This window comes from Pristiophorus japonicus, chromosome 7 (genome assembly GCF_044704955.1).
Source record: "Pristiophorus japonicus isolate sPriJap1 chromosome 7, sPriJap1.hap1, whole genome shotgun sequence".
Lineage (NCBI taxonomy): Eukaryota > Metazoa > Chordata > Chondrichthyes > Pristiophoridae > Pristiophorus > Pristiophorus japonicus.
This window is the reverse complement of record NC_091983.1, coordinates 66,531,425-66,544,790: the sequence shown is the minus strand read 5'-3', so window position 1 is coordinate 66,544,790 and position 13,366 is coordinate 66,531,425. Positions and strand designations below refer to the sequence as shown.

At 43.2% G+C, this 13,366-nt stretch overlaps 1 protein-coding gene across 1 annotated transcript in view; it reads left to right on the top strand.

Annotated features, from left to right (window-relative positions):
- The window catches only part of nbas (NBAS subunit of NRZ tethering complex), a 357,427-nt gene extending 344,511 nt beyond the window's left edge, over positions 1–12,916 (top strand). The window contains exon 52 of the mRNA XM_070885013.1: positions 12,268–12,916. Within this exon, the coding sequence (XP_070741114.1) occupies positions 12,268–12,543 (276 nt within the window). The 3' untranslated portion in view covers positions 12,544–12,916. The remainder of the gene's footprint in view (positions 1–12,267) is intronic.
- The last annotated feature ends 450 nt before the right edge of the window (positions 12,917–13,366 follow it).

Here is a 13,366-nt window from a genome sequence, read left to right as displayed (position 1 = left end):
TTCTTCTTTCTATCTTTCGCTTCTGCCCCCATTTTACTTCCCTCTCCCTGCATAGGTTCCCACCCCTTGCCATATTAGTTTAAACCCTCCCCAACAGCACTAGTAAACACTCCCCCTAGGACATTGGTTCAGGTCCTGCCCAGGTGCAGACCGTCTCGTTTGTACTGGTCCCACCTCCCCCAGAACCGGTTCCAATGTCCCAGGAATTTCAATCCCTCCCTCCTGCACCACTCTTCAAGCCATGTAATAATCTTAGCTATCCTGCAATTCCTATTCTGACTAGCACGTGGCACTGGTAGCAATCCTGAGATTACTATCTTTGAGGTCCTGCTTTTTAATTTAACTCCTAGCTCCCTAACTTCAGCTTGTAGGATCTCATCCCATTTTTTACCTATATGCACCACGACAACTGGCTGTTCACCCTTCTCCTCCAAAATGTCCTGCAGCCACTCAGTGACATCCTTGACCTTTGCATCAGGGAGGCAACATACCATCCTGGAGTCTCTGTTGCGACCACAGAAACGCCTATCTATTCCCCTTACAATAGAATTCCCTACCACTGTAGCTCTCCCACTCTTTCCTGCCCTCCTGTGCAGCAGAACCATCCACGGTGCCATGGCTGCTGCTGCCTTCCCCTGATGAGTCATCTCCCCCAATAGTACCCAAAACGGTGTATTTGTTTTGGAGGGAGGTGACCGCAGGGGACCCTGCACTATCTTCCTTCCACTGCTCTTCCTGATGTTCACCCATTCGCTATCTGCTTGAGTAACCTTTACCTGCGGTGTGACCAACTCACTAAACGTGCTATTCACGACATCCTCAGCATCGTGGATGCTCCAGAGTGAATCAATGCGCAGCTCCAGTGCCGCAATGCGGTCTGTCAGCTGCAGCTGGATACACTTCCCGCACATGTCGTCATCAGGGTCTCTGGAAGCATCCTGACTTTCCACATAGCACAGGAGGAGCATGACACAGGCCTGGGCTCTCCTGCCATGACTTAACCCTTAAATTACTTAATTTGGCTACAATGTCAAAGGTTATCTACTGATGAGGAAAAAAAAGAAGAAGAAAAGATTAAATACTCACCAATCCACCAGCCAATCACTTACCCACTTGGTTGTGATGTCACACTTCAATTTCTTTTTACTTCTTTGTTTTACCTTCGGCCTCGATCTCCCGCTCTCGCTGTGATCTCGAGCCTCTGAGATACCAACCCGGAGAGCTGCAGCACAGGCTACATGAATGCTAAGCAGCAGAAGCAGCATGCTGTAAACAGAGCCAAGCGATCCCACAATCAAATCCAAGCTCTGCAGTCCTACCACATCCAGTCATGAATGGTGGTAGACAATTAAACAACAAACAGGAGGAGGCGGCTCCATGAATATCCCCATCCTCAATGATGGCAGAGCCCAGCACGCAAATGCAAAGGACAAGGCTGATTGATGCATTTGCAACCATCTTGATCCAGAAGTGCCAAGCGGATGATCCATATCGGCCTCCCAAGGTCCCACTATCACAGAAGCCAGTCTCCAGCCAGTTCAATACACTCCACTTGATATCAATAAGTGGCTGAACGCACTGGATACAGAAAAGGCTATGGGCCTCGACAACATCCCGGCTGTCGTGCTGAAGACTTGTGCTCCAGAACTAGCCGTGCCTCGAGTCAAGCTGTTCCAGTACAGTTACAACACTGGCATCTAGCCAACAATGTGGAAAACTGCCCAGGGATGTCCTGTCGACAAAAAGTAGGTCAAATCCAATCCGGCCAATTTCCTCCCAATCAGTCTACTCTCAATCATCAACAAAGTGATGCAAGGTGTTGTCGACAATGCTATCAAGCGACACTCACCAATAACCTGCTCACCAATGCTTGGTTTATGTTCCGCCAGGACCACTCGGCTCCAGACCTCATTACAACCTTGGTACAAACATGGACAAAAAAGCTGAATTCTTGAGGTGAGAGTGACTTCACTTGACATCAACGCAGCATTTGACTATGTGTGGCATCAAGGAGCCCTAATAAAGTTGAAGTCAATGGGAATCAGGGAGGAAACTTTCCACTGACTGCAGTCATACCTAGCAGAAAGGAGGGTGGTTGTGGTTGTTGGAGGTCAATCATCTCAGCCCCATCGCTGCAGGAGTTCCTCAGTGACTGTGGCAACAAGAGCAGGCCAGAGGCTGGGTATTCTACAGTGAGTGTCTCACCTCCTGACTCCCCAAAGCCTTTCCACCATCTACAAGGCACAAGTCAGGAGTGTAATGGAATACTCTCCACTTACCTGGATGAGTGCAGCTCCAACAATACTTAGGAAGCTCAACATCATTCAAGACAAAGCAGCACCCCATCCACCACCTTAAACATTCACTCCTCCATCACCAATGTACCGTGGCTGCAGTGTGTACCATCTGCAACATGCACTGCAGCTACTCGTCAAGGCTTCTTCGACAGCACCTCCCAAACCTTTGACCTCTATCAACTAGAAGGACAAGGGCAGCAGATGCATGAGAACACCATCATCTGCAAGTTCCCCTTCAAGTTACACAAAATACTTGAACTCCCTCCCAAACAGTACTATAGGAGTACCTTGGTTCAAGAAGGTGGCTCACCACCACCTTCTCAAGGGCAGTTAGAGATTGGCAATAAATGCTGACATTACCAGCGTGCCCACATCCCGGAGCGAATAAAAGAAAATATATTTGCTCACATACTGCACCCCTAGACTTTCTGTTCTCTGCACCATTGGTGATTAATAAATTGCCATTTTTTTATTCAAGTAGCATATACATTTTGACCATATTTTAGAACTAAATTTATAAATAAAAACAGCAAAGTTGATTATAATGTCAAAGAAGATTTATAAGTGCTTTTATTTACTTTGCGTGTAACATTATTCCTGTGGAATGTTAAACTGGTTAACAATTTGTGGTGCACCGTTCGAATATGAAGAATGTCTAAGCAGCATGCATCTTCCACGTATCATTGACAGGCCTGTTGGACAAGAAGCAGATTGCTTATGTGGCACATATATACTTAAATCCTTGATGATATGGCAGAAGTTTTACTCAATTGTAATAGTGTCTGACAGCAAGGAGAAATTCTGCAAGTGTGTCAGTGACTTTGTTGTGATTGAGCAGCATCCTTGGAAATGAACCTGGTTCCATAATAGGAGCATGCTGTTAGAAACCCTACATCCAACACCACCTCCTCCTTTTGATCCTAGAGCTGTATACTGGTGCAAGTCCTGTTTATTTACAGTCCCGTCAATGTGAGACAGATTGTAGTAAATTTCCATACATTGTGCTGAAGACCTGCATAATATTTCAGTTGTAATAATGAAGTTCTCATGAAACATCTGGTGGGGAACAGGAAGAAACAACTAATTTTGAAAAATCTTGATACAAACGTAACAAGTTTGCCAAGAAAGGGCATGCTTGGGCAGGATCTATGTGAATGTCAGGTCAAAGTAATGTCATTGGCAATCTTTGTACCATTTAATCATTCGTTAAGCAATTCAGTTAAACACAACTTTTTTAAAAACTTCCTAGCTTTAATCTTCCATAGAACACAGATGATCTTTAGCGCTGTAATCAAATTACATTTATTGCTGTCCTTAGTATTTTGTCTCTACAAATTGAGCATCCTAAATCCGGAGTTAAAAAATTAGGAATGTTCTGAAATCCGAACATCCGCTGATCCGTGGAGTTGTCCGGATTCCGGAAAATGTTCAGAAATCAGACATTTTTTTTCAACCGATTACTGCTGCGAGTTAAGCTTCTGCCGACCCTCCGTCGGCCCGGACCGTCCGACCCCTCCCAGACTCTCCGCCCACCCCGGACCCTCCACTGCCCCAGACCTTCCGCCAACCCTCCACCGCACAAGGCCCTCCACGCTCCCGGACTCTCTGCCGCACCTGACCCTCCGCTGCACCAGACCCTCCACGCCCCCAGACCCTCCACGCCCCCAGACCCTCCACGCCCCCAGACCCTCCGCCGCCCCCAGACCCTCCGCCGCCCCCGCCCCTCCACGCCCCCGGACCCTCCACGCCCCCGGACCCTCTGCCGCCCCCCGGACGTTCTGCCGGACCCTCCAGCAACCCTCTGCCGCCGTAGCATCCTTGCCTTGGCCCAGGCTTTTCCGGATTCTGGACGTTGGAAAGACGTTCCGGAAATACCCGAAATCGGAACGGCCTCGGACCCGAGGGTTCTGGATTTCGGATGCTTTACCTGTACTATGAGTTTTATATGTTGTATATTTAAAATATGTGTGTCTTAATTTTCTGCACCAAGTAATTTTCACTGTACAAAGTACCAACTTCTTTGTTGTTTCGGTAGTTATTCTTACTATATGGCCATCAATTGGATATCACCTGCTTTATCATCGAAGGTTGCCTATGACTAGTCACCACACCTTCAGAATTGATCTTGTACATTTGATTTCAAACCTTTGGACTTTCTCATCAACTTTAGGTGACATCCTATGTGACAATAACAGTGGTAAACTATTCCTCCTCAACCCTTTAGAATTGTCCGCAGCCTTTGACACGTTTGACCACAGCATCCTCCTCCAACGCCTCTCCTCCGTTGCCAAGCTGGGTGGCACTGGGACTGAGCTCACCTGGCTCCATTCAGTGGCTTCTCTCCCACTCCGTTACTTCTGGGGTCCCCCAAGGATCTAGGATCTATCCATGGTCCCCTTTTATTTCACATCTACACGCTGCCTTCGACGATATCCTTCGCAAACACGTCGGGTTCCACATGTACACCCAGATCTACCTCACCACCTCCTCTGTCTTGACCCCTCCAATATCTCTGATTCATCACACTGCTTGTCCAACATCCAGTCCGAGATAACCAGAGATTTCCTCAAACTAAATATTGGAAAGACCAAAGCCATTGTTTTTAGTCCCACCGCAAACTTTGTTCCCTAGCCATCGACTCTATCCCGCTCTGGTCACTCTCTGAGGCTGATCCGTAACATTCACAATCTTTGCGTCCAATTTGACCCTGAGATGAGCCCCTGACCACATATCCGCTCCACCATCAAGACTGCCTACTTCCACCTCTGTAACATCCCCCCCTCTCAGCCCCTGCCTCAGCTCATCTGCTGTTGAAACCCTCATCTGTGCCTTTGTTACCTCTCGACTCGACGATTCTCATACTATCCTGGCTAGCCTCCCGTCTTCTATACTCCATAAACTTGATCTCATCCAAACCTCTGCTGCTCGCATCCTAACTCGTACCAAGTCCCATTCACCCATCACCCCTGTGTTTGCTGAACTACATTGGCTCCCGGTCCGGCAAAACCTCAATTTCAAAATTCTCGTCCTTCTTTTCAAATCCCTCCATGGCCTTGCCCCTCCCTATCTCTAACATTCTCCAGCCCTAAAACTTTCCGAGATCTCTCCGGTCCTCAAATTCTGGCCCCTTACACATTCCCGATTTTAATTGCACCACCCATTTGTGCCTTCCACTGCCTGGGCCCAAAGCTCTGGAATTCCCTCCCTCAGCCTCTCCGCCTCTTTACCTCTCTCCTCTTCTTTAAGCCGCTGTTTAAAACCTACCTCATCTGTCCTAGAATCTCCTTATGTGGCTTAGTGTCAAATTTTGTTCGATAACACTCTGTGAAGTGCCTTGGGATGTTTTACTATGTTAAAGGCCCTACCTAAATGCACGGTGTTAGTGTCCGTGCTGTTCTTTCAGACCGTTCCTGCACTCTGCAACAAAAATATATATTGAAGATGTCAATCTTTGTCTTCGCCTCAAAATGGCTGCAACTTTTTCATGTCAAGTTCTTACCTTGCCAATTATGTGTCCATCCAATCATATTTCATTTCTCAGATAAATAAAACTATCCACTGGATCACTGCCTTTTTAGCATTTTGTATCCTTGAGTCCTAAATCTTCCTATCATTGATCCAGTTTATTTTTGCTATTATATTTAGTACATTTATGTTAGTTCTCCTTTGCATAATCCCGTCAATTCCAAGCGTGAATATAATGGGAGAAAGTACAGTTGCTTGGTGTATCCTGTTATCATTTAAAAAGTAGTCCAGAAGGAACTCTATTGACATTCACTTTGCATTTTTTTAGGTGTCAGCCTTGGCTCAGTGGTAGCACTCTTGCCTCTGAGTCAGAAAGTCATGTATTCAAGCCCCAATTCAGGACTTGAGCACATGATCTAGGTTGTCACAAGTGCAGTACTAAGGGGGTGTTGCATTGTCAGAGGTGCCGTTTTTCAGTTGAAACATTAAATCGAGCCCCTGCCTGCCCTCTCAGGTGCAAATAAAAGATCCCACACACAACTATTCAAAAGCACGGGAGTTCTTCCAGTGTCATGGCCAATATTTATTTCTCAAACAACATCACTAAAACAGTTTATATGGTCATTTATGTCATTGCTATGTGGAACCTTGCTGTGTAAATTAGCTGTTATGTTGCCTTGCACAGTGACTACACTTCAAAAGTATTCCTTTGTCAGTAATGCACTTTGGTACATCCTGACGTCATGAAAGGAGCGATATAAGTACAAACAAGTTCATTCTTTCTCTTTTATTGCAGTGTAGTTCTACGATATTGAAGATCATTTTCACAAGTATTCAATAACAATGTAAAATTTCCCAAAATAGAGAGTTGATATATTGAGTTAAGGAAAAGCATGTTGCACTGCTCAATACATTTCAAATATAAAAAGTTAGCAAAAATATATTTTGTACAAAAGTAATAGATTCCTAAAATATACTAATGCCTGTAGGTAATCTTAGCACTGGGTTTTGATTCCTGACAAAAAAAATATATACATTTTATACCTGGAGAAGAAGTTTGTATTTATTGCATTTACTGTTCCAAAAGGATGGTAGATTTATATGCTAATATGCTGAACTGAAACTTTTTTTTAACAATAATAACCAAAATGTAGCCAATGTGCCTGAACCCTCAGTTGCTGAGACTCACTTTCAAACACTTTCATTGTTAATCTTACTCTAAAGTACCTCCAAGTTGAGTTGATTGGTCACAAAGTAAGCCTGTGGCCTAATCCAGAAATCTGGAGCTATCTCTCTGCACTTCCGCCCTCCCATAACTGACTAAAATCCATGCAGTAGCATTTCCCACACTTGCCTCAAATATTCTAGTGATTGGCTGAGGAAACCTGAAAATAAAAATTCAGTATGCACATACGAGTTATAAGAACATAAGAATTGGCCCCTTGAGCCTGCTCTGCCATTCAATAAAGTCATGTTTGATCTGATCATGGACTCAGCTCCACTTCCCTGTCCATTCCCCATAATCCTTTAGTCCCTTATCGCTCAAAAATCTGTCTATCTCTGCCTTAAATATATTCAATGATCCAGCCGCCACAGCTCTCTGGGGCAGAAAATTCCATAGATTTACAACCCTCTAAGAGGAGAAATTTCTCCTCATCTCAGTTTCAAATGGGTGGCCCCTTATTCTTAGGCTATGTTCCCTAGTTTTAGTTTCCCCTATGCGTGGAAATATCCTCTCTGCATCCACCTTGTTGAGCCCCCTCATTATATATGTTTCAATAAGATCACCTCTCATTCTTCTGAACACCAATGTGTATAGGCCCAACCGATCCTCATAAGTCAACCCCCTCATCTCCAGAATCAATCTGGTGAACCTTCTCTGAACAGCCTCCAACGCAAGTATATCCTTCCTTAAATATGGAGACCAAAACTGTACGCAATACTCCAGGTGTGGCCTCACCAATACCCTGTACAGTTGTCGCAGGACTTTTCTGCTTTTATGCTCTATTCCCCCTTGCAATAAAGGCCAACATTGCATTTGCCTTCCTGATTACTTGCTGTACCTGCATACTAACTTTTTGTGTTTCATGCACAAGGACCCCCAGGTCTCTCTCTACTGCAGCACTTTGCAATTTTTCTCCATTTAAATTATAATTTGCTTTTCTATTATTTCTGCCAAAGTGGATAACCTCACATTGCCCCGCATTATACTCCATCTGCCACATTTCTGCCCACTCACTTAGCCTGTCTATATCCCTTTGCAGATTTTTTGTGTCCTCCTCACAATTTGCTTTCCCACCCATCTTTGTATCAACAAACTTGGCGACATTACACTCAGTCCCTTCATCCAAGTCATTAATATAGATTGTAAATAGTTGAGGACCCAGCACCGATCCCTGCGGCACGCCACTAGTCACTGTTTGCCAACCGGAAAATTACCCATTTATCCCGGTTCTCTGTTTTCTGTTACTTAGCCAATCCTCTATACGTGCTAATATATTATCCCCAACCCTGTGAGCTTTTATCTTGTGCAGTAACCTCTTATGTGGCATCTTATCAAATGCCTTCTGGAAATCCAAATACACCACATCCACTGGTTCCCCCTTATCCACCCTGCTTGTTACATCCTCAAAGAACTCCAGCAAATTTGTCGAACATGATTTCCCTTTCATAAAACCATGCTGACTCTGCTTGATTGAATCATGTTTTTCCAAATGTCCTGCTACTACTTCCTTAATAATGGACTCCAGCATTTTCCCAACGACACATGTTAGGCTAACTGGTCTATAGTTTCCTGCTTTTTGTCTGCCTCCTTTTTAATAGGGGCATTACATTTGCGGTTTTCCAATCCGCTGGGACCGCCCCAGAATCCAGGGAATTTTGGTAGATTACAACCAATGCATCCACTATCTCTGCTGCCACTTCTCTTAAGTCCCTAGGATGTAAGCTATCAGGTCTGGGGGACTTGTCTGCCTTTAGTCCCGTTATTTTACCTAGTACTACTTCATTAGTGATAGTATTAAGTTCCTCCCTCACTGTAGCCCCTTGATTATCCACTATTGGAATGTTTTTAGTGTCTTCTACCGTGAAGACCGATACAAAATATTTGTTCAACATCTCTGCCATTTCCCTGTTCTCCATTATTAATTCTGCAGTCTCATCTTCCAGGGGACCAACATTTACTTTAGCACTCTTTTCCTTTTTATGATCCTGTAGAAACTCTTACTATCTGTTTTTATATTTCATGTTAGTTTACTTTCATAATCTATCTTCCCTTTTTTAATCATATTTTTAGTCATTCTCTGCTGGCTTTAAAAAATTGCCCAATTCTCTGGCCTCCCACTAGTCTTGGCCATATTGTATGCCTTTATTTTCAATTTGATACCCTCCCTTATTTCCTTAGTTAGCCACAGATGGTTATCCCTTCTCTTGCAATCATTGGGATATATTTTTGTTGCGAGTTATGAAATATTTCCATAAATGTCTGCCACTGCTCATCAACCGTCCCATACTTTAATCTATTTTCCCAGTCTACTTTAGCTAACTCTGCCCTCATACCTTTGTAGTCTCCTTTATTTAAGCTTAGGACTTGAGTTCTTGATGCAGAGGTTAAGGGAAGAGAGATAGCAATCGGGGGGACATTTCAGGACTTGAGCACAAGATCATGGCTGCTACTCTAGTGCCATACTGGGCGGGTCCTGCATTGTCACAGGTATTGTCCTTTGGATTGCATGTCTGCCTGTTCCTGTGATTCTAGCAAGTGCAAGAATATCTGATTCAAAGCAAATTTACCCTTTTAATACAAAATGATACGAATTTCTTTAAATCAGGAGTGAATGTGAATGACTTGTTACATGTCTAGAATACTGGGTCACAGTCTCAGAATAAAGGGTCGGCCATTTAGGACTGATGAGAATTTTCTTCACTCAAAGGGTTATGAATCTTTGGAATTCTCTACCCTGGATGCTCAGTCGTTGAGTATATTCAAAACAGAAATAGATACATTTTTAGGAACTAAGGGAATGATAGTGCGGGAAGATGGAGTTGAGGCAGAAGATCAGCCATGAGCTTTTTGCATGGCGGAGCAGGCTCGAAGGGCCAAATGGCCTACTCCAGCTCTTATTCTTATGTTCTTGTGTCTCAGTTTAAATCGTGTAAGCATTTAACTAAAGTTGACCACCCAGCAAAAAAAATACTCTGAATATTCATCAGTGCTCAAACTTGTTCTCATTCCCTCGTGTAATATCAAATTCATCAATGATTGTAAGTCTGAGGCTGTTATCTCAAGATCAGGATAATGGGTATAAGAAACATAAAGTACAGTTCATCATTGATCGTTAAGCTGCTTATGCCTTCATCTAAGTTTTACATTTGTGTACTTAGCCAGCATACTTCGTTAATAATTATTATGTCATGTATAAATGATTTATAACCCAAGTCATTTTTAGAAAAATCATAAATTAATTTAACCATTTGGATTACGCAAAGATTGTAGGTGTTAGCTTGGTTCAGCTGGTAACATGCACGCCTCTGGACCAGAGGTCATGGGTTTAAGTCCTTCTCCAGGACTTGAGCACAAGATCAAGGCTGCTACTCCAGTGCCATACTACGGAAGTCCTACATTGTCACAGTTGTTCTTTGGATTAGATGTCTGCCTGTTGCTGTGTTTCAGGTGAGCATTAAAGATCCCATGGGTCAAAAGATCCCATGACATTATTCAAAAAAAGATCAGGGAGTTCTCCCAGTTTCCTTGCCAACCTTTCCATCCACAACCAATGCCACTAAAATCATTAACTGGTCATCTATCTGATTGCTGTTTGTCGCACCCTGCTGTGTGCACAATAGTTGTCATGTTTCCTTACAGAAGCCACGGAACTTCAAAGTAACTTCTTATGCATGAAATATTTTGAGATGTGATAAGCTGCTATAGATGCAAGTCTTTTTCTTTAGATACAGCTATACTAAAATGGCTTTCTTATGCAGAAAGCAGAGCTTAGCTCAGTACTGCTACACAGACACAGCAAGTTAAATGTGCTTTCACTTCTCCCCATTTTTCCCCAGAATATCCATTAACTTACAAACAAGGCCCCTGCCATCCATCACCTTATTGTGGATGATTGCACTGACATCTTGGCTTTCGACTTGAAACTTGACTCACAGATGGCAACAGCTTGCCCCTTACTGATGCCTCTCTGCCCAACTATGCTCTCCACCATCTGTCCTGGCGAACCGCCATGGTGGCAGTGTGGCTTTTATCACTAAATCACACCTTAGTCTCTCTGACTCTGGTAACTACTTCTCCTTTTCTTGTTTCACCCCTCACCTCTCTTAAAATCCTCATTCTGTACTGGTCTCACAAACCCCATCCTGAGTTTTTCTCCAAGATATCCTCCTTCCTTTCCTATATTGTGACTCCTCATCCTCTGTGACTTTAATTTCTAGGTCAACTCACCTTGCCCTCTCTTCTGTGATTTCATTGCCTTTCTGTCTTCCCTTAATCTTTTCATACAAACCCGTATTCACGACCACTTCCTCGAGCTTGCCATCTTATGTGGCCCTTCGACGCACACGGTCTTGATTACAGAGAAGGCCATCTCTGACCACTACTTTGTATCTCTCTCAATTCATAACACTCCCTACCTACTTCTAACCCCACTCCTGTATTCACTCTTGAAATAAACTTTCTCCCAAGTCACTGTTCACAATCTCAGCATCCGATACAACCCTGAGCTGAGCTTCTGACCCCATATGTTCTCCATTACAAAGACTGCCTATTTCCATTCCATATCACCTGCTTCCATCCCTGCTGCTGAAACTCTCATCCAAGCCTTTGTCATTTTCAGATTTGACCATTCCAGTGCTCTCCTGGCCAGCCTCTTGTCCTCCACCCTTAGTAAACATCAGCTCATCCAAAACTCTGCTGCCCGTACCCTGTCCCACTCACCCATCACTCTTGGCCCCCAACACCTCCAATTTAAAAATTCTCATCCTCGTGTTTAAATGCCTTAATGGCCTTACCTCTATCTATCGCTGCAACCTCTTCTAACCCTACAACTCTTTCCCCCCCCCCCCCCCCCCCCCAAGAACTCTCCATCCTTTAAACTCTGATCTCTTGTGCATTCCTCTGGAATTCCCTCCTTAGAACTTCTACCACACTCTTCTCCTTCAGGACCCTCCTTAAAGCCCACTTGTTTGATCAAGCTTTTGGTTATAACCCCACCCCACACAACCTGAGCCTTTGGCTCAGCATTCTTTTTTTCTGATTACAATTGTGAAGCTCCCTGTGATGTTCTTCTATATTAAGGCGTTATATACATGCAAGTTGTAGATAGGTGGAAGAGAAAGAATTATGATTTGATGAGTGTTGAGCATTCATATAGTAGTCCTAGTGCATAATGAAATCATACAATTAACTGTAGCTCACAGCCTTTAGTAACTAATAAAATAGTAATTTTTCAATAGACAGTACAGAAAATGAGTACTAATCATATTTTTCTTCCTCTAGATTGATGCTTCCAGTTGTGATTCAGAGCTGCTTTCCTTGCTGGTCAACAAGAAATTAGTGGTGGACTGTGTCTCGACTGTTTTCTACCCTCACCTTATAAAACATCTTTTGGCCAATCACGAGGAGGGACAGTGCAGTGTTGATGAGATAGCAGAACAATTGAATCGAACAGGCTACACTGCAGAGGGAGGTTCTCTAATGATGTCTCACAGGGCAACACATCCATCCTTAAGTACGTTTAGTGCTGCGCTAAGTGTTACGAAGAGGTGGTTATGAAAGGATTGTGCCGTCACAAAGTATATTTTGTTCAGTGTCTCAATGGCAAAGTTGCAAGAAAAGAACAAAGCATGGACTTCCTGCCCTACTCATCTTCAACCAGATGCTGGGGTAGAGGTTAACATGACAGTAATTGCTATCTGGAAATGTTCTTGCTTCTGACATTCAGTCCATAATATCAATGTGATTGTGTAAGCAACTTTCCAACTGTGCATTATTGAAAATTAGAATTGAGGAACACTTCAATTAATTTAAAAAAAAGGACTAATTAAAAAAAATTTTAGGCCCCAGTAGTGTACTTCAGTGCATTCTACAATTGTCGTTGTGAAATAATGTATTAAAATTTTCAAATAAAGTTGCAATTTTAAATTTATGGAATTATTTTAAATTTTCTTCATTCTATGTCCTCCGTACACAATAATAGTCTGTCTGTCTCCCCAATCAAAAATGTCACTGTATGTATTAATGCTGTTCTTGTTCATATAAAGACAGGCACTGCACCTGAGCAGCAAATTCAGTTTTACCTCAGTGCCAACAGAGCTTGTTGCTCTGAGCATCATTTACGTTTTCAATTCTTGGGTTTGGATCATGAAGTTTATGCTTAGCCAGCCATTTTAAAGGAACACTAATAAAGGAAAATAGATTGACTTTCTTTGACTTCAGTATTCGAACTCATTCTTGAATGGAAAATATGGCTGTATTAACCCCTATGAAGGGTTTCAAACATTGCAAAGGTTGTAATAGCTCATTAACAGATGCTAACCAAAAATGCACAAAATGTCAGTCTCTAAGTCATGCCTAAGTCTCCTTCAACTTCATCCTT